We start from the raw sequence: 19,432 nt of genomic DNA on the forward strand, positions 1-19,432 counted from the left end.
CCTATTGTTTCTTTTCTTTTTTTCTCTTGCATCATTTTCTCTCATGCCATATCATTTTATCCCTTTTTTTGTGATTATTGTATCTTGAATATCATTTTTTAGTTATTAATTCTTCAAAAAAAAAAAAATTGAGTTGAATTTTGTTTATGTCAATTAATTTGTAAAAGACATATATTTTAAAAATAAACACAGAGGTGTACAAAAAAAGATATTTTAAAAAGTTTTTATATTTAAAATGTGCTATTTTTTAAAATATTTTTTCAACCTATATTATTTTTTCAAATTTTTTACCAAATTGCGTTATTTTTCCAAAAAATTCCAAAAAATTCTACATAATTAAAACATGGTTTCTGTAAACTATAAAAATAAAACTCAAGTATAAGCCAAAAGTATTGTTTTCCATTGGATCCATTACTCTAGATTTTTTCCACCTAATAATATAATTCTATAAAAGCGAAACACCCAACTTTTAACTTTAATCAACAACTCAACAGCCAACCAGCTGGGTCTGTTTTACCACCGAGCCTAATTATAACCCAAACACTCGAGTCGACCTGGTGATCTAACTCATCGCCGGGTCAACTCACTAACAGTACTTTTTAAAAACTCATTGACTCTCACCCCCTCTCCAACAAAAAAAAATTACACGCAAGCAGATAGTGACGTTGACTGTCACTGTTGGTCCACTTAAACAAAGTGGACATGGCATCTCCTTCCCCCTCTCCACTCTCAACTCTCAAGCTTAGCTTTATGTTATCAAACACCCACACCCTCTCTCTCTCTCTCTCTCTCTCTCTGGTAAGCACAGAAACAGAAAGATCTTCAGATATATAGAATCTATACTCACCACCTGTCTCTATCTCTCATATCGGACCCCACGTCTCCCCTCCACCTCCACCACCACCACCACCTCCTCCACCACCAACACCAACACCATCCCATTATATTTAAGTTTTGAACACCCCTTGCCAAAACACCTACCTCATTCTCTTTTATTTCTTTTTTATAACCCTACTTCGTTTATCTTTCTCTATTAATCAAAGCAAAATATTACACACACACACACACACACACACACACAAAACAAACGTAACGAACTTTTCTTTATCTTGTAACTAACTCTCACCGACTTTACGGGCTATGCCTACGCCGGTAACTACAGCGAGGCAATGCTTAACTGAAGAAGCAGGTCACGCGCTCGACGAGGCAGTGAACGTCGCTCGCCGAAGAGGACATGGCCAAACTACGTCGCTTCATGCCGTCTCGGCTCTCTTATCACTCCCTTCGTCACCTTTACGTGACGCGTGCGCGCGTGCGAGGAATTCTGCGTACTCATCGAGACTTCAGTTCAAAGCGCTCGAGCTCTGCCTCGGTGTGTCACTAGACCGGGTGCCGACGAGTCAACTCAGCGATGACTCACCTCCCGTTTCGAACTCGCTTATGGCTGCTATTAAACGGTCCCAAGCGAACCAGAGGAGACAGCCTGAGAATTTCAATCTGTATCATCAAATTCAACAGCAGCAACAACAATCGTCTTCCTCAATTTCTTGTATTAAAGTGGAACTTCAGAATTTGATTCTATCGATTTTGGATGATCCGGTTGTGAGCCGGGTTTTTGGTGAAGCGGGATTTCGGAGCTCCGAAATCAAGTTGGCTATTGTTAGGCCGTTACCGCAGGTTTTTAAATTTTCTTCGTCACGTTTCAAAGGCCCGCCTTTGTTTTTATGTAATTTATTATCAAGCGAGGATCCGGATTCGTTATATTCGGGTCCGGGTCGGAGGGGTGTTTTCAGTTTTCCATTTTCGGGCGGGTTGTTTCTTAACAACAACAGCAACAACAATAATAATGGGGATGCTAATTGTAGGAGAATTGGTGAGGTTTTAGCAAGAAACAAAGGGAGGAATCCTCTGCTTGTAGGTTTATCTGCTTATCATACACTTGCAAGTTTCAGTGAGATGGTAGAGAAAAGAAAAGAGGATGTCTTGCCTGTTGAGTTATGTGGCTTAAGTGTCATCTGCATGGAAAGTGATGTTAATAAGTTTATAACAAGTGAGAATTTTGATAAAAAGAGTGTGGATTTGAGGTTTGAGGAGTTGGGTCAATTTGTGGAGAAAAGTTTAGGACCTGGGTTGTTGGCGAATTTTGGTGACTTGAAGGCATTTGTTAGTAACGACGATCATAATAATGGTATGGATGATGCCGTTGGTTATGTTATCGAGAAATTGACAAAGTTGTTGCAGTTATATGGAGGAAGAGTGTGGCTTATCGGTGCGGCGAGCTACGAGAACTATTCCAAGTTTGTTGGGAGATTTCCTTCCACTGAAAAAGATTGGGATTTGCAGCTCTTGCCTATCACTTCTCTCAGGACTCCTTCCGTGGCTGAATCTTATCCCAGGTCAAGGTAAAGTGGCCTTTCTTGCATTCCGTACTAGTATTTGTTTAGATTTTATAGATATGTATGAATGCATGCAAGTCATTTTTTAATGGTTTTTGAATTTAGAATTGGTTAAAGTGCTAGCAGTTCGCTCTGGGTTGTTTCTATCATTATCTTTTTAGGGGGACATGATTGTTTGTTTTTACTTGACTTGTAATTTAAAATAGTCTCTGTTTTTTCTGATCGAGTATCCAGCCAATTGTGAAAGCATCTCCAAGCCATGCCTAGTTAAATTAGTGATGTTATTATAGTGGTATGTGATGCAAGACAGAACAATCTTATTTATTTGGTTATGTTTCAGTTATTTTACTTTCCATTACCGAGTACAAAATTACGTATGCTAACTCAGTGGTTACTTACCAGTTAGGGTGATATGATCTTAATTGGGTTGTCTTGGCCATATCCTTTTTATGAGATGCGCTAGTTGGAGATCAATGCAACTTTCTATTGCATCATGCATTTAGGTGATTTTATGTTAGAGTTTCTCATTCTGTCAAATATGCCTGTAGTACTGCAGAGTACTAAACGAGGTATGTGATTTCATTTCCTAGTTGAGGTGAATGTTTCACGTATAAGTTTATCATAACTCAATAATTTCCACAATTCAGTCGAATACATTAGCCTCTTTCTCTTAGAAATGGTCCCTTTTTTAATTTGAATCAAATTGTTAGCTGAGGTGCATTGCCATTTCGTGCCCGCTGTTACATTATGAATACGATATTGGTGCTTTTCTTTACCTTGGCCACATCCTTTACCAGAGTTCCACTGGTTAGGATTGTCAATTGAGGTGAGTTTATCTAAAATTTCTTGCTTTGCATACTATGTTTTAAACTTTTTTTATGACATAAAATTAGTCCAGAATATTACTGGTGCAGAATCATGCATGGATTTGGTAGCAAGGTATCAGACTGTTAACGATGTTGTCTATTAAAGGCCACTAAGAGGATCATTTTCCATTATAGTAGATTAAGATTTTTTCAGCTAAAGGGAATTATGGGAGATGTATAATTTACAATTTTCATATTCTAAACCATATTTGTAGCAAAAGTATCAATTGAAATATATTATTACTGCACGAGCCACAAAATCTCTAAAATATGGAATCTTAATCGATACAAACCATAAATGTTTTTCTTCGCATTAATAACTTATTCATCTTTTAATTTCAGAACAATGTTTTGGATCTCTTAAAACATGCACTACCAGATACCTTGTAGTCTTGGGAAAAAAAAAATTCGCTTTTAAATTTTCTTCAACTCTTTCTTGCTTTCCGCTTGATGGTCAAGTACTCCCTTGCTCTCTCTCCTTGCTTTACTAGTTTGGTGCCAGACCAGTGGTGTCTTAAGCCATGGTATCATTCATCCCATAGCCATCTTTATATTGCGTACATGCACACTTCTTCTGGAAAGTCTCAGGTAAAGTTGTCATCCATAGGTGAGTACTTTCTGTAGTCTACCAGATGCTCACATACTGCCATGGACACTTGTCTCTGCCCCCACAGTAATTAGCCAACAACTTCTCATTTTAGTTTGTCTTTCGATCTTTCAAAATCAACTGTGTAAATTAGCATGAAAGAGCATTTTCATTCCATAAGTTGAATTACGCAAATAGCAATTTCTTTTATACAGTCTCTTGTTTTGGTGACAATAATAATAATTCATCCTTGAGGTATTCATGTTTTTCAGGAGCTAAAAATTCCCTACCATTTTAAGGTCCTTTTTGTCTGAGCATGTGGACCTTCCTTACATTGGCTGTATGCATGTGTATGATTTCATTTTAACCTTCAATTGTTTATAGCCTATATTCTCACAGTTTCGTCTTCATGCTGTAATTGCAGCTTGATGGAGTCATTTGTTCCATTCGGTGGGTTCTTCTCTACACCTTCTGACTTGAATGTCCCTTTAAATAGATCATGCCAGTATTTACCCCGTTGTCATCTATGCAACGAGAAGTGCGAACAAGAAATACTTTCTGTTTCAAAGGGAGGATTCATTGGTTCAGTAGCAGACCAGCACCAATCTAGCTTGCCTTCTTGGATAGAGATGGCTGAAATTGGCACAAACAAGGGACTGGATGTGAAGGTGTGTATCGTTTTTAACTTCCAAATAGAATATGCTCTTTTATTTTAACTAGAGATGACTATGCTGTTGTCCAAGTGTTGAAATGTAATATATTGTGGTTCGTAAACATCTGAATCACTACATAGGACATCATATGTAGTTAACCTGGCTCCCATCGGGTCTCATTGGAAATAGAATTTATGCACCAACAACATGTCTAGGATTACAACATTTACGATCTGTTTGCAGTATCCTTATTCTAAGCTGAACTTCCCTGTTAGGAACAGTGAACTTAACTAGGCTCTATGCTTTTGGTGTAAAGTTTTGGACAAGACCTGGTTAACATTTCTTTCTTGCAGGATGAATGGAGGGAAAATTATCCTAGAACATTTGATTTAACACACTGCATTAACTTATAAAGAATTTTTGCTGTATCCATATAAAAACCATTTCATACCTTTTCAGTGCAGACCAGAGATGATGGAATGGTATTGAGTACCAGAGTTGCAGGTTTGCAAAGGAAATGGGACAGTATATGTCAGCGTCTTCATCACACCCAACCACCTGGGTCAAATACTCATCCCCCTCAGTTTCCAGCTGTTGCGGGCTTTCAGCTGGTCGAAGGTGAAAAGGAAGATGCTGAAAATCTCAGCAGCAAAGATACAAGTGCACTGCTAAATGGAAACAGATGTGTGAATGTAAATTCATACATTCCCTCTGACTTACAGAAGACATCGAGAAAGCAGTTAGGTTTCTCTCTTCCTGTTGTTTCTGAGGCTAGGAGTGATAGCATTCTATCCAAGCAATGGGAAAAACCTTCCAAAGAAGAAGATCTCGGGTCAAGTGGCCTCAGATCTCCATATAGTTTTTCCAATTCATGCACGGTTGATGGCAGTCAAGCATCTCCTACATCCGTGACTTCTGTGGCCACAGATTTGGGGTTGAGGATAAGTTCTATTGGTACTGAGCTGAAGAAAACTGTAAACCAAAACCACATGGAGCTTCCACATGACTTGTCAGGTTCTTTTTCAGCAAACGTTGATCTTGTGCATGGGAGTATCTCTGACCATCAGGCTCGATCATCATCATCTTCTCCTGTCTTTGGTGGGCAGTTTGATCCCAGTAATGCAAAGATGCTCTTTAGAGCTGTTGTTGAAAGAGTTGGCTGGCAAGATGAAGCAATACGCATTATTAGCCAAACAATTGCTCACTGCAGGGCAAGAAATGAGAAACGCCAGGGAGCAAGTCTCAGAGGGGATATTTGGTTCAGTTTCTGTGGACCTGATAGATGTGGGAAAAAGAAAATTGCTTCCGCCCTTGCTGAGATCATATATGGAAGTAGGGAAAACTTTATTTCTGCAGATTTAAGTAGCCAAGATGGGATGGTTCATGCCCACATGGTCTTTGACCGCCCAGAGATGAGTGGCTACACTGTAAAGTTTAGGGGGAAGACCATGGTTGATTTTGTTGCTGGGGAGCTGTGCAAGAAGCCCTTGTCCATTGTGTTTCTTGAAAATATAGACAAGGCAGATGTGCAGGCTCAGAAGAGCTTGTCGCATGCTATTCAGACTGGTAAATTTGCAGATTCCCATGGGAGAGAAGTTGGAATCAGCAATGCAATATTCGTGACAACTTCAACATTGACAGAGGATAAAGTTGGCTCTTCTAGCAATGATTTCTCCACCTATTCTGAGGAGAGAATATTGAAAGCCAAAGACTGGCCAATGAAGATATTAATTGAACGAGTTCTTGATGAAGAAATGGGCCAAATTATTACTCCAATCACTGCGAAAAAGGACATCCCAAGTTCTATCTTTTTGAATAAAAGAAAGCTGGTTGGGGCAAACCAAAATCTTGACCGCCAAGAAATCACAGAGATGGTGAAACGAGCTCATAAGATGTCAGCTAGGAATCTAGATTTGAACCTTCCTGCCGGAGACAATGACTTGCTAGACACCGATGATGGAAACTCTGATAATGATCCTGAATCTGATATCTCCAAGGCTTGGTTGCAAGGTTTTCTTGAACAAGTGGACGCAAGAGTGTTTTTCAAGCCTTTTGATTTTGATGCTCTTGCCGAGAGAATATTGAATGAGGTTAATGGGTGCTTCCACAAGATTGTAGGCTGGGAATGTTTGCTAGATATTGATCCAAAAGTCATGGAGCAATTACTTGCAGCTACCTATTTATCCGATCAAAATAGAGTGGTTGAGGACTGGGTACAGCAAGTTCTTGGTTGGGGATTTGTGGAAGTTTTGAGAAGGCACAGCCTGAAAGCAAATTCTATCGTGAAACTTGTTGCCTGCAAGAGCTTATTTTTGGAAGGACGCATGCCAGGGGTTTACCTTCCGACAAAAATCATTATCAACTGATGCCTTCATAAAGGGATATTCTTGTATAATTTAGCATTTAGGATCTAGTAGCTTCTGTTTAGCCTCTTAATCCCGTTAATTTTAGGGGGTTTTGCAGGATAGGTATGTGTAACTGTGTATTATGTATAATCTGCGGTTAGTGCTTGTGTGGTATGTCATCTACTTGTTAAATACATAATTAGATTTCTTCATTGCTTTTATCCCTACTGTTTAAGTACCCTTTTTTTTTTTTCTTCCTGGTAATTCTGCCGGGGTTTGTGTTATCTTAGCAGACACCAATACGAGAAAAGTCATGTTCCTCTCAGCAGAAATGCCATGAAGTAGACTTCTTTTTTTTTTTTTTTTGTATCAGCTTCATTTACAGGATGTCTTGAAGTGAGCAATATAAGAAAACCAAAAGGCCCTCTTGTTATTGTTGTTGTTTTGGGGTTGGCTACGCGTTTTGACACGTTATAAGAAAAAAACTTTGCCCTAATTTGGAGGAGACAAAAAAAAAAAAAACATTGATGTGCATTTCCCCCTTATCAATTTGTTAATATTTTATGCATGCCGATTTATTTAACTTGAACTTGAAAGTTTCATTACTTGGGCTCACCATAATCATAAACTATAGTTATGCTCTATACATAAATAAAAATAAAATAAATTAAGTCTTAAGTTGACTTATAAGAAAAATGATATTATATATATTTTTGTTCTTCTGATGAGGGGGGGGGGGCAATGCAGTTCAACATGCTAAACTAATGGGCTTGAAAGTCCAAAACCCTAAGAACACGGCCCAATTAAACAAAACCTCCCAAAACAAAAGTCCATTCTCTCACAAAAACCAATCCTGTAACAACCTCTCTCTTACCAAGCCTAGTCTTACACTCAACAAATCGTCCTCTCTCTTGCGCTGCCGTGTCAGACCCCAAAAGTGTCACAAAACCCAAGAAACATACGACCTTCCCTTTCCCCTTTCTCTCTGTCTCAGTCAGTCTCTTCACAACCTCAACAGAAACTCATCGATGCTCTTCATCTCTCTCCTCTCCTAACATTAACCCGATCCATTACCAATAATTAACCAAGCTACCTACCTGCTATAGCATAATTTATTAACATATGTATGGCGTCCCCTCGCACTGTAGAAGAGATCTTCAAAGATTACAACGCCCGTCGCTCTGCCCTCGTTCGCGCTCTCACTACTGGTATCCCCATGTCAAATCCCTAAATCTCTTAATTATTTATTTAATTTATTAATTAATCCCCATGTCATATGTTTATATTATTTGTCTTGTTGTTTTTTCTTTCAGAGGCTGATGAAGTCTACCTTCAATGCGATCCAGGTTTGTCTCTCGCGCTCTCTTTTAAGCTAAAAGCTGACCAAACAAACAAACTATTTTTTCTTCCTAAAGTTTTCTTTGCTATTAGTGTTATGCTGTTTTTGTTATTATTAATTTCTTAATTCTTTGCGATTTTACTTAAAATTTTCACTATTTTTTGTCTTAAATTCCGAAATTGACCTTGACAATGTATTTAGAAAAAGAGAATTTGTGTCTGTATGGACATCCAAACGAGTCCTGGGAAGTGACTCTGCCAGCAGAGGAAGTTCCGCCAGAGCTCCCTGAGCCTGCGTTGGGCATTAATTTTGCCAGAGATGGAATGACGCGTAAAGACTGGCTTTCTCTTGTTGCTGTGCACAGTGACAGTTGGTTGCTTTCAGTGGGATTCTACTTTGGTGCACGACTTAATCGCAACGAAAGGTGCATTTTTCATTCTAATTTTGATTGTTGATTGTTGATTTCCCTTCACATTGGTTTGAAAATATTGAGGGAAGCTTAGCTTTTAATTCTCCACATTTCAGAGACTTACACTAATTTTGCGTGATGTTAATCGCTTTATGTGTTGACATGGTGTTCTGATTAATGAACAATGTGTTGTGAAATTTATGTGAAAAATTCAATTACTTATTGTAGCCTGAAGTTCTTGAAATTAGGGAGGGATTCACAATGCCTGTAATCTGTAAACAATATTTGAAGCATAGCACTCGATATCTACAACTTATTCTTTTTTCTTATTAATATAAAGTGAAAGGCATATAAAATTACTAAAGTTCAAAACTTCATTTGGTTAGTGGCCAAGAAATTTTGCACAAGAGGGTGATAAAACATTTTAAGACATGGAACGGTGGAAGGAATTATTTTCTTACACTTCATGAACACTTAAATGGTGATATCGAGAGAATTTTACAAAAACTCTGTCAAAGGTAATTCTAGCACATGAATTGCCAGAAATTTCATGTGCTAGAATTGATATTTCTAATTTATAAATGCCTTCATATATGTAATTGTTTAGCGAAGCAATCATTCTTGGCTTCACTAACATCTTAGCTCACTTGATAGGATTATTGTATAATACTCCTTTTTAACAGGATTCAATGGTGTTCCACAGTTACATGTAAAGACAATGTTTTGAAACTGTAAAAGCATTTTTTACCACATAAACAATTAGCGGTATTGAGTAATAGCCTTCTCAAGTTCATGAACATTAGTCCATATTTGACTACACCACTTGTACAAAATGATATTTTAAAATTGGAAATGCAGTTTGAGACGTGTGTGTGTTTGTTTTTGAGTTCCAACCCACTTTTCAAAGTGATTTTCAGGCAAGAAGGCATCAAATTGATGCTTTTTGAGGTGATTTTTGATGATTTCGATGTGTTGTCAAAAATAAAATAAAAAACGTGAAAATTATTTTAATATATTTTCAATTGAAAAACACGCATATTGCGGGGGAAAAAGTGATATTTCATGTGCTTAACTAGCTTCTCCAGATTTTAAAGACATGTTCCTGTGTTTACTTCATTGAGATGAAAGAAATAGATGAAAGGGAAGTGAAAAGGGTACTTAGTGGGATAAAACAATATCCTTGCCTAACAAAGTTAACATATATTTCTATTTTACTTGTCTTCTCTTGTTTATTTTCAACTGAACAGCTGTAAACAAGATTGCTATTGAATTGGTGTGGGATGTGTTTTTCAGTGAGCTTGTTTGTTACCTCACCAAGAATAACTGTTTATTAGCATATTTGCAGCAAAATCACTTGGAGATTTCTTCTCAACTTGTGTATAATTTTCTTTTTTAATAGGAATATGGCTGGTAACTTTTCTATGTTGATGTAGAAAAAAGAAGACATTTGGTATATTGGGGTAACATTACATCATGAATGTTAAAATAAAAACTGACCCGTACAGAAACACAAAAAACTGAACTTAATGAAGCAAAATGCTGTTTGAAGTATTTGAATCTAAAGAATCAATACTTATGGCTGAATATAATCCCCTCGTTTTACTGTTTAATTTGTTGTCTTGTCTTGACTGAAGTTGTATGTGAAGTGGGTTCGCCCCATTGTTAAACCTCCTGTAGTTGTATTTGTTGTGGCAGAATTGTTTTGTCACGAAGTTTTTGATGTGAAGTGGGTTTGAGTGAGGATGCAGGTCTTGCATCATGTCTTCAGTATGTGCTGTTGCTTTCCCTCGATACTCTGTTAGTTGGTTAAGCTGCCTTGGTCAGTCAAGAACTGTAGATTTGAATGTGATGTGACGTGCCATGTCACTAACTTGTAGCAAAACTACAAGTTTCTTCAAAGAAATAAGTTTTGCTTTATGCACAAGTTATAAAAGTGATGTGGTGCCTTCCCTCGGTGGGGTCTGGTTAAGTATTGTCCATCATCTGCCTCAATATATTCAGTGTGGAATTAATTTTAGTTACTCGAGAGGGAATTTTGACCTTTGGAGTTTGCAGCTTCTTGTTTTGACTTTTGGGATTAAAGTTAGCAGTTTTGCAATTATGCAGACGCACTCACGTAGTGCCTGTTAAGCACTGAAGAGTAATCTTTCCTTCTTCTTCTTCTTCCTCGTCATCTTTTTTTCTTAATGAAACATGTGAGTTGATGAGCGGGCTTCTTATGTCAATTTTTATAGTATCGTTTGCACTTGTGTTAATTGAGGGTGTCTTCTGTTTAGTATGTGTCTTGGGAATGAGCAGAACTTTGTTGGGTTGTGCCTGATTGCTCCATGGCCCACATGCACCCCTTTTTCAGAGTGTTACAATGTTCTCGGGTAACCAGCCTGAGATGCAGATACGAATACGATCATAGGCATATATGGCACAGAGTGAACTCAAGTTTAAGTCAGGTTACTTTGACATATCTCTACCATGCCCAAGTTCACCTCTTTGTGAGAATGTTGATTCATTGGATTCATCCTGTGTATGATGTACATCCTAGGCATGTATCCTGAATAAAGTGAACTTAAAACTGGACAACATGGATCTTCTTGGGGGTGCATGCATATCTCTAATGCCAATTGTTTTATGATCCCAGACCTTGTCAATCATTTCTGCTTCCAGGAATTTTTATTCCTTACTAGAATGGTACATGATTGGTAGTATTGAATAAGTTTATTAACTGTGTGCTGTATACCGAGGACCCTGTGATAGAGCTGGTAGCTATTTTTAATATTGGCTTGCATTATGATTTTCTATTTATTATCTTGCCTTTTCTGTTCTTTTCATGCACCTATCTCAATGCTTTTTGCACAAATGATTCATATTGAGGTCTCATCATGGTTCACACTTTATGCTTCTGATGATTTTTTCTTACTTGGTGGGTGTGCATTTGTGTATTAAGTCTTTGATTTCAATGCTGACAATTCACAGGACCATAATTTAGTGGTTTTATGCTTTTTATCTGCAGGAAGCGACTGTTTAGCATGGTAAATGATCTGCCCACCCTCTTTGAAATTGTAACTGGGAGGAAACCAGTAGAAGATAAGCCTAGTGCTGACGGTGGTAGCAAATCCAGGAATAACACAAAGGTGAAATTGTTTTTTTCTCTGATCAACAAAAGCATTGCAATCTATCAAATTTGAGCTCCATAAACACATGCCTTCTTTTTATCAACTAATTTTGGATCTATAACCTGCCTATTATATTTCAGAGATCAACTGATGGACAGGCAAGAAGCAATTCCAAGTTAAGTTACGTGGAGGATGAAGATGAGCATGGAGACACACTTTGCGGGAGCTGCGGAGGGAACTACAATGCTGATGAGTTTTGGATTGGTTGTGACATTTGTGAACGATGGTACCATGGAAAGTGTGTGAAGATAACACCAGCAAAAGCTGAAAGCATCAAGCAGTACAAATGCCCTTCTTGCAGCACAAAGAAGTCTAGGCACTAACAAACAGTCAAACTTGTGAGGAGATTGACCTCGTTCTCTCTCACCGATGTTGTTCCAATGCACTGATAGTTTTTTTTTTTTTTTCCTTAAAAAATGGAGTTGAGGCTATCTATGGGATCGGTGTTTACCTAAGTGGATGTTGTTTTAACTTTGGAGTCTTTACACTGAGAAATCGGTCTTAGATTTTGTTTAATGATAGTTTACGGAATGATTAATACTAACGGTGCCACTATTGAATTGCAGGTGGCTCTTTCGGAAGAAATATTCCTAGGACAGCCACAGGTGGGTGCAGTTGTAGATCCTAGATATATATATGTGAATGTGTGATTTGCATTTACAACTAGGATTTTGGACTGCATGTAGACGTGGCTATGCCTCTCACAGCCCATTTTTGCAACTTGGCTGGGGAATTTTGGAGTACAGATGTTAAAATCTAGAGATATATTTTCATTCTTTTTGGTTGGTAGAATATTTTCCTACAGAGTTAGCTGTTTCTAAAACGACTCGAAGGAGTTGGAAGTTTTATTTTTGCGTAGGCAATACTGCGTATGTTAACATGATCCTCGTGAGTCTTGTATATCATGTGCGGAATCCGACTGCTTTCCCCGAGGAATGAATTCATTTCATTATCAAGGAAAAAAGAGAAGACGAGGAGCTAATCCTTGTTACATAGCTGAAACCACCCAAGACAAATAATAATAAGCAAAAATCTCAGATGCATTAGGCTTGTCTAATGTCAACTTTACATGAGAGGAGAAAAATCAAATCTATTCCTAACAGAAACACTATAGATGGATTCATATTTCTTGAATAAGAACACTGATTATTATGCAGACAAGCATTTATTTCCATCCATGAAAAATAGATCCAGGCACACCAAGTAATTCCCAGGGTTCCAAAATCAAAGGGTTCTTCTGCAAGTTATGTTTAGTGCGCAGGCAAATTCTTGGTCCTGATTCGCTTGAAGAAGCTACGCTTCCAACACCTCACCTCAGTTCATATTTCTTCGACAGAGAACATGTGGTGTCTACATTTGTTTGCTTGCTCACACAGAAGACCTCCTGTATTTGTTACAAGTCAAAGCACATTCATGGAGCATTTATGATGCGGCACCTTCCTCCATGACTTGAATTTCGCCACATAAAAATCTGCTGTCTGCTAGAGTTGTTGCTAATTATTAGTAATGTAATACTCTTCAACAGATAAACCAATATGCCAGTCTAAACTATAGATAAATACACAGATTTTGTTCTTATTCCTTCTTTATCATGTTCTATGCTGGGTTAGGAGGTCGAGGGCAGTGCTGGTGCAGGTCCAAAAGGACCTTATGTTACTCCCTAACATGTCACCTGAATCTCAATTTCATACCAAAGTAATTAATTTTCTCAAGTTCATCTCCAATGTATTAGACATTTCTCAATTGGGTCCTTTATTCTAAAGCCATCAAGATATTGTAAAGGAAAGTGTCAAATTGTCTTGAAAAGGTGTCGTTTTACTGTATAAAATAATGAGAAATATTAAGACATGGATGGAAGGAGTTCAATTGAGAAAACATTTAGTTCAGTGATCCAATTGAGAAGTGGTGGATGCGTTGGGGACTAATTGAGGGTTCCCAAGAGAAGTAAAGATAGTAAAAATATTTTTTAAAAAAAAATTCCTAAAAAGATAATAAAGGTGGAAGGAGATTGAAGAAAATATATTTCAGGTGACGTTTTGTCGATGAAAAAAGAAGAAGCCAAAAACGACACAGGAAAACAAATAATAGGTAGTAGCATTTGCTTGCTACGATCAAGGCCAAATCTAGTAGTTCCTTCATCATCTTCTTTTCTTCGATGGTGCCCTTCTCACCAACGCCCACAGCAAATAAACGTGCCGAGTATTTTTTTGGCACGTGATCTCTCTCTCTCTCTCTCTCTCGTGCATGATGACGGAAACACAATAACATTTGCCCTCTTTGATGGTAATTATTATAACAACTATGTGATGGAATTACCAGCACTTTTCCCCCCAATTTGAGCATGAAAATATCAAGATTTTCCAATCAAAAACCGTAATTCGTGGTTCACTGAATCATTCGAATACTGTGCGGCACTAAAGTCCTGCTTTCAGATCACAAGTCATCTTCGGTACAGTTCGGGTGTTTATTTTTTATGGTATTATTTTGGTTTTAGATTCAATTAAGTAGTTTTTCTTCTTCTTTTTGTTGGAGCAAATCTATATATCTTAAACGAAGATAGAAAAAAAGATAATCTCTGGTGAATGTGGTTATTTACGTGTAGATAATCATTCTAGCTAATACTTGACAGAAAAGATTTTAATTTGATCGTCGGGATTTATTTTGAGAATAGAAGATTCAATTGTAATTAGCTTCGTGCTAGAAATCTTCGGATTACATTTGATGGAATGATGATGGTATCCACCTGTTAAACTTATCAAACCATTTATCATTTTTCAGGAGACTTTAATCGATAGCTTGTTTCGAATCAATCGATAAGGTATGCTCTACTAAAATCCCTTTCGTTTCCTTGTCATTGATGTGATGCAGTGTGGTGTGCTGTTTGGATCTCCTTCTTTGCTCTTTTCACTCCTTGAAACATACCCGATCTCATGATTCTTATCTCCAGATCTCCCATTTAATTCGAGAAGAAAACCAAACATAAAACATACTCATTAGCCGATGCTCTTAACCAAATTAAAGTGAAATATTAAGAACACAGAGCTACCATCTTAAACTTTATCTGATTAATCAATTGGAGTTCTTAGAAATTTAAATCATTGGAGTATACGTGCCATGCCATCATTTGTAAGTGAAAGTGATTGTTGATTGATACAGGATTTGCATTATTGAAGGCATATCGTTTTTTCTTCTTCTTTTTTATAAAAAAAAAACAAAATACTTGAGGTATGTGCTTGAAAGAGAGGCGCACATGGATTGTCAATAATACTGTAATAGCAGCTAGCTGCACTTGGGATATGGAAGAGAAATGGGTTTGAACTACTGAACTCATATTTGTCTGGAAGGAGACTGCTCGCAAGAGATGGATCCAGTGGGCGGAGGGCCCATGGCCCTCAACACTTCCCCCGGTCCCTTTCTTCTAAACTTTCTCAATTCAATCCTCACAATTAAAGCGTTTCTTTTCCTTTTCTGCTTTGAAGATTATTTTTCATCAACTTACTTCACTTGGATTATAACTTTCCTCTGCTTTGAAAATGTGATGGACGTGGCTTCTTTAATTAAAATGTTTTTTATATTAATCCCCAAAAAAGAAAAATCTATTTACTTTCATCCCTATTACGATATTAATTAGTTGGCATGCATGTTAAGTATTGACCTCACCACTACAAATAAAAGAATAAGTTTTTTTTTGGCACTTCACGTCTTCAGTCCTGGATTCATCTCTGATTTACACAAGAAAATGCTTCGCCATGTTAAGGAGAGGGTGGGGACGCCATTCTCAAGAAGATATGCACATAGAGAGGTATGTGTGGAAATGAATATCCTAGTCAGCACGTACGAGCAAGACAAAATAGTCTGGAACCCAGCAAAGAAAGCAATTTTTACAGTAGACGGAACAGGAATTGGGAAAGATTGAGACACTAAATTACAATTAGTGGGTACAAGCTGAAATGGGGCACTATTCCGACATGCTGCCAAACACAGCTTCAGCGGTGAATTGCTTGCTGGCCTCGACAGATTCTTCTGCAAAGGAAAGGGGGACAAACGTGAACGCAAAACGTCCTTTCAGTGGAAACAAGCCAGTACATGATCCTTAAATCACCACAACAATCTAGCAAGTGCTCGAGTCTAGGAATCGAAGGAGCATTAATATAATTACAGCAGCTGCGCGTGATTAGTGTACGTTCAACGAAGAGTCCCGTTGATAATCAACACTTAACGCTTATTTTCTACAGATTTCCTTTAGGGTTAGATAAAAGAATAATAATAAGTGGCATCGCCCGACTTTAGACAATAGGAGATAAAAAAATAAAAGCGAGAAGCAACGAAACTGCAAGAAGGAAACGTAATTGACCAAAACACTAGGCTTATAGCTAGGTGGTTCCAGCTTTTTGAGAGGGGAAACCCTAAATGTAGAAATGATGGGAGTTAGAAATCACGTCTGTTTCGATTGCTATATATGACCTGAGCTTATCGTCTGCCAAGCGATGCCAATTCTAAGTAATCTTGAGAACAAGTAGTTGATAAAATTTGTCGTGCGGATAATCATTTGAAAGAGTCAAGTAATGATATTAATTTGATTTCAAGTGGTGTTGTAATAGTCAAGGATGCCTTCTTGTGTATTATAATAATGGAAAATACGTATGCTAAATGCTAAGGCCACATTTAGACTCCCTAGTATCTATTTTTATCCATTTCCAACTGATGTAGACATGCTGCCGTGTTGCAAGTGGATCGATGTAGCTCGCAAGATTTAAAATTGCTAAGAAAATAATATATTGGAGCACTCTGTCTCTTTCTTGACGGGCTCGTTATTTACCACAAATTGACAAATAAGTGGCAATACTGCACTTGTCCACAATAAGATTGAATAATTGGGAATCAATTATTTTACTAATAGGCTAATTGAGAAGGGAATCCTCCTCTTACAATGTCATTACTTAATTGTAACAATATTTTTTTTCAATGCTTTAAAAAAAATTTTTATTTTTTTTCTAAGAGGTTATTACAATCTCATGATTTAGATTATGGGTTTTATGAGTTAATCCTATATATTGACTCGATTTTTTATGGGTATTTTTTATAATTATCGTTCAACATTTAAGTTGATTGAAAAATAAATTTTATAATTTATCTCAGTTTGTTTTCTATGGGGTTATACTAGTCTCATGATCTAAGTCAAAAATTTGATGAGTTAACTTGGATCTTTTTTTTGTTATTTTGTTCTTTTTTTTCAATTCCATCATTTTACATTGGATTGATTATGAATTAGGTTTCATAAATTATTTTCTTTTGATTTCTATTAGATTATCTCGATCTCATGATCCAGGTTTGACAAGTTAATCCGCGTTGTCTCGAGTTTTTTTTTGCCTTTTATTTAATTGTTTTTTTCATTTTCATTACTCGACATTGGTTTGAATTTATCTTTCATATAATTTTTAATTTGTTTTCTATGAGGTTACCAAGGTTTTATAATTCAAATCGTGAATTTTAATTATTTACCTATGTTAATCTTAGTTAATCTAATATATTATTATCTTAATATTTTTTTTAAAAAAAATATATCATCTTAAATTATTTTTAGTTAATCTTATTTTTTTTTCTGATCGTCCATGTTATCTTTGGATTTGATAAGTCAGTTAGATCAAATTAGATCAATTTCTATATAAAATTTTTTTTCTTGAAAAATTGTTAGTAATACTTATATATTTTTTTAAACATTTAAAAAAATTTAATTCGGCCTAAAGTATAGCTCATGTAAATAGCCTTGTTTTTTCTAATAGCAATTGACTTGAACTTTTCTAGTTTTTTATTCTCAAAAAATATTCCACTTCTTTTATTTTTTTTCTTTAAACAATGAATAATCCCGGACAGGCACGGCTACCTTTTCTATGGAGCCAACGAACTCATAATTGATTGAGGAAGCCCTATGTCCAGGGGGGATGTGACCTTGTGAAGTAATATAGAGTATGGATGACTTTAGTTAAAGACGGTATGGTGACGAATAAAATAATAATAATAATAATAATAATAATAATAGAAGAAAATAATATACTTAAATGTTTTTTTTTTTTTTATCACGACATGAATTCTCTCGTTCACTCTTTTGCAATACAGTTTGCACTTAGGTGGGGGCGTTAAACTAATGAAACATCAACATCAACATCAATGGAAGACTAAACCACAACTTGTAAATCCTTCTGGACTTGGATTTAGTGACACATAAATGGCACCACACAATCAGCAAGTGCCAAAGACTACCCAAAATTGCATTCATGATGATATCACATGGATAAATTATACAATTAGCACCCAAAATATAAATAAATAGTGAAATATTGCATGATGAATTTTTTTTGGTAAAATAGTATAGTTTGAAGATATTGTGATCGTGAATTACGGTATTTGATAAATTTCATTTGTGAACCATGATATTTTTAAAGAGATTGTTTTAAAAAACAACTTGATATTTAATAAAATATATATACAATATCTAAAATGATCAGATTATTTAGTTAATGTTGCACTTTAAAAGTGGAACATGTAGTTTTTACGCTTTAGAAACGTGATATTTAGAGTATGTCATGCTTTTGAAACATGACAAGTTCAAAACTATATTATTTTACTAATTTTTTTAAAATTGTATAATTTCATTAAATTTTGAAGTTTATTGTAGTAATTTTTTTAAAAAAAGACATACAACATGGAGAATGATTTTCAACAGCCATTCAAAGGTTATTATGAAAAGCCAACCAAACTACGTGTGATGTAAACTGCATTATAGAGGGATTTTATTGCTATGCAGTCACTTAATCACATAGTAGTAAAATAAAAATAAAAATTAATTAGTGAAGTCCTCTCCATTATAAAGAAGGCAATAATTTTGACATTTGAATTTAGTGGTTAAAAAAGCTAAATGACAAGAAACATGTGATCTTTTTTGTAGTTATTTTATAATAATATACTCAACAAGAACCTTAGAGTTAATATCTTTATATAGTTGACAGAATTGACTTTGAAGCATGATTGATCGATGCATAAAACAATATTGATATATATATATGTGTGTGTGTGTGTGTGTGTGTCTACTAAGATCAATTACATTACTTTACCAATACATATATATTTGCTAGCCGTCCATTTATATTGAGATAAAGCTCCAAAGACTAAACAAATAATAATATATATATATATATATATATATATATATATATATATATATATATTAGACTAAGCAAATGATATGGCCTTTGCAAGTTCGAAAGTCAAAAACGATGATTCAAAATTGCATAATGTCAATATATATAAGTGATCATAAATAGTGGTATTCTTTTATCTTTGATTTTATCTATTAAAAAATAAATTAGATGATGTATGATTACCTCAACATACATCGTGGAGAGTGGATGAACACATAATTAATTATTCTCATTTCATCCTTTCAGCAAATCATTAAGGTGAAAAAATTTAGTTAAATATCATACCTACAATCTATTGGTGCAATATCTTGCTATTTATTTTAGTGTCAAGCTCGATAATAAATTAGTTCCTTTTAAAAGATATTTTTTTTTATTTTTAATATATATCTTAAAATCATCAAACAAGTTAATTAAAAATAAATATCTAAAGTAAATAAATATATATTTAAAGAGCATTAAAAAACAAAAA

The 19,432-nt window shown here is 35.8% G+C and overlaps 2 protein-coding genes across 2 annotated transcripts; both read left to right on the forward strand.

Moving 5' to 3' along the window:
- The first annotated feature begins 725 nt into the window (after positions 1-725).
- On the forward strand, positions 726-7,067 carry LOC133696607 (protein SMAX1-LIKE 6-like). The gene is made up of 3 exons (XM_062118831.1): positions 726-2,402; positions 4,273-4,516; positions 4,966-7,067. Exons 1-3 carry the CDS (start codon positions 1,141-1,143, stop codon positions 6,865-6,867), a joined length of 3,408 nt encoding a protein of 1,135 aa, XP_061974815.1. The 5' UTR covers positions 726-1,140; the 3' UTR covers positions 6,868-7,067.
- A 634-nt stretch (positions 7,068-7,701) lies between these two features.
- LOC133695847 (PHD finger protein ALFIN-LIKE 2-like) lies at positions 7,702-12,308 on the forward strand. The gene is made up of 5 exons (XM_062117812.1): positions 7,702-8,054; positions 8,160-8,192; positions 8,387-8,609; positions 11,602-11,722; positions 11,845-12,308. The coding sequence occupies exons 1-5, from the start codon at positions 7,973-7,975 to the stop codon at positions 12,085-12,087; spliced, it is 702 nt and encodes a 233-aa protein (XP_061973796.1). The 5' UTR covers positions 7,702-7,972; the 3' UTR covers positions 12,088-12,308.
- Positions 12,309-19,432: the final 7,124 nt, after the last annotated feature.

This window comes from Populus nigra, chromosome 6 (assembly GCF_951802175.1).
Source record: "Populus nigra chromosome 6, ddPopNigr1.1, whole genome shotgun sequence".
Lineage (NCBI taxonomy): Eukaryota > Viridiplantae > Streptophyta > Magnoliopsida > Malpighiales > Salicaceae > Populus > Populus nigra.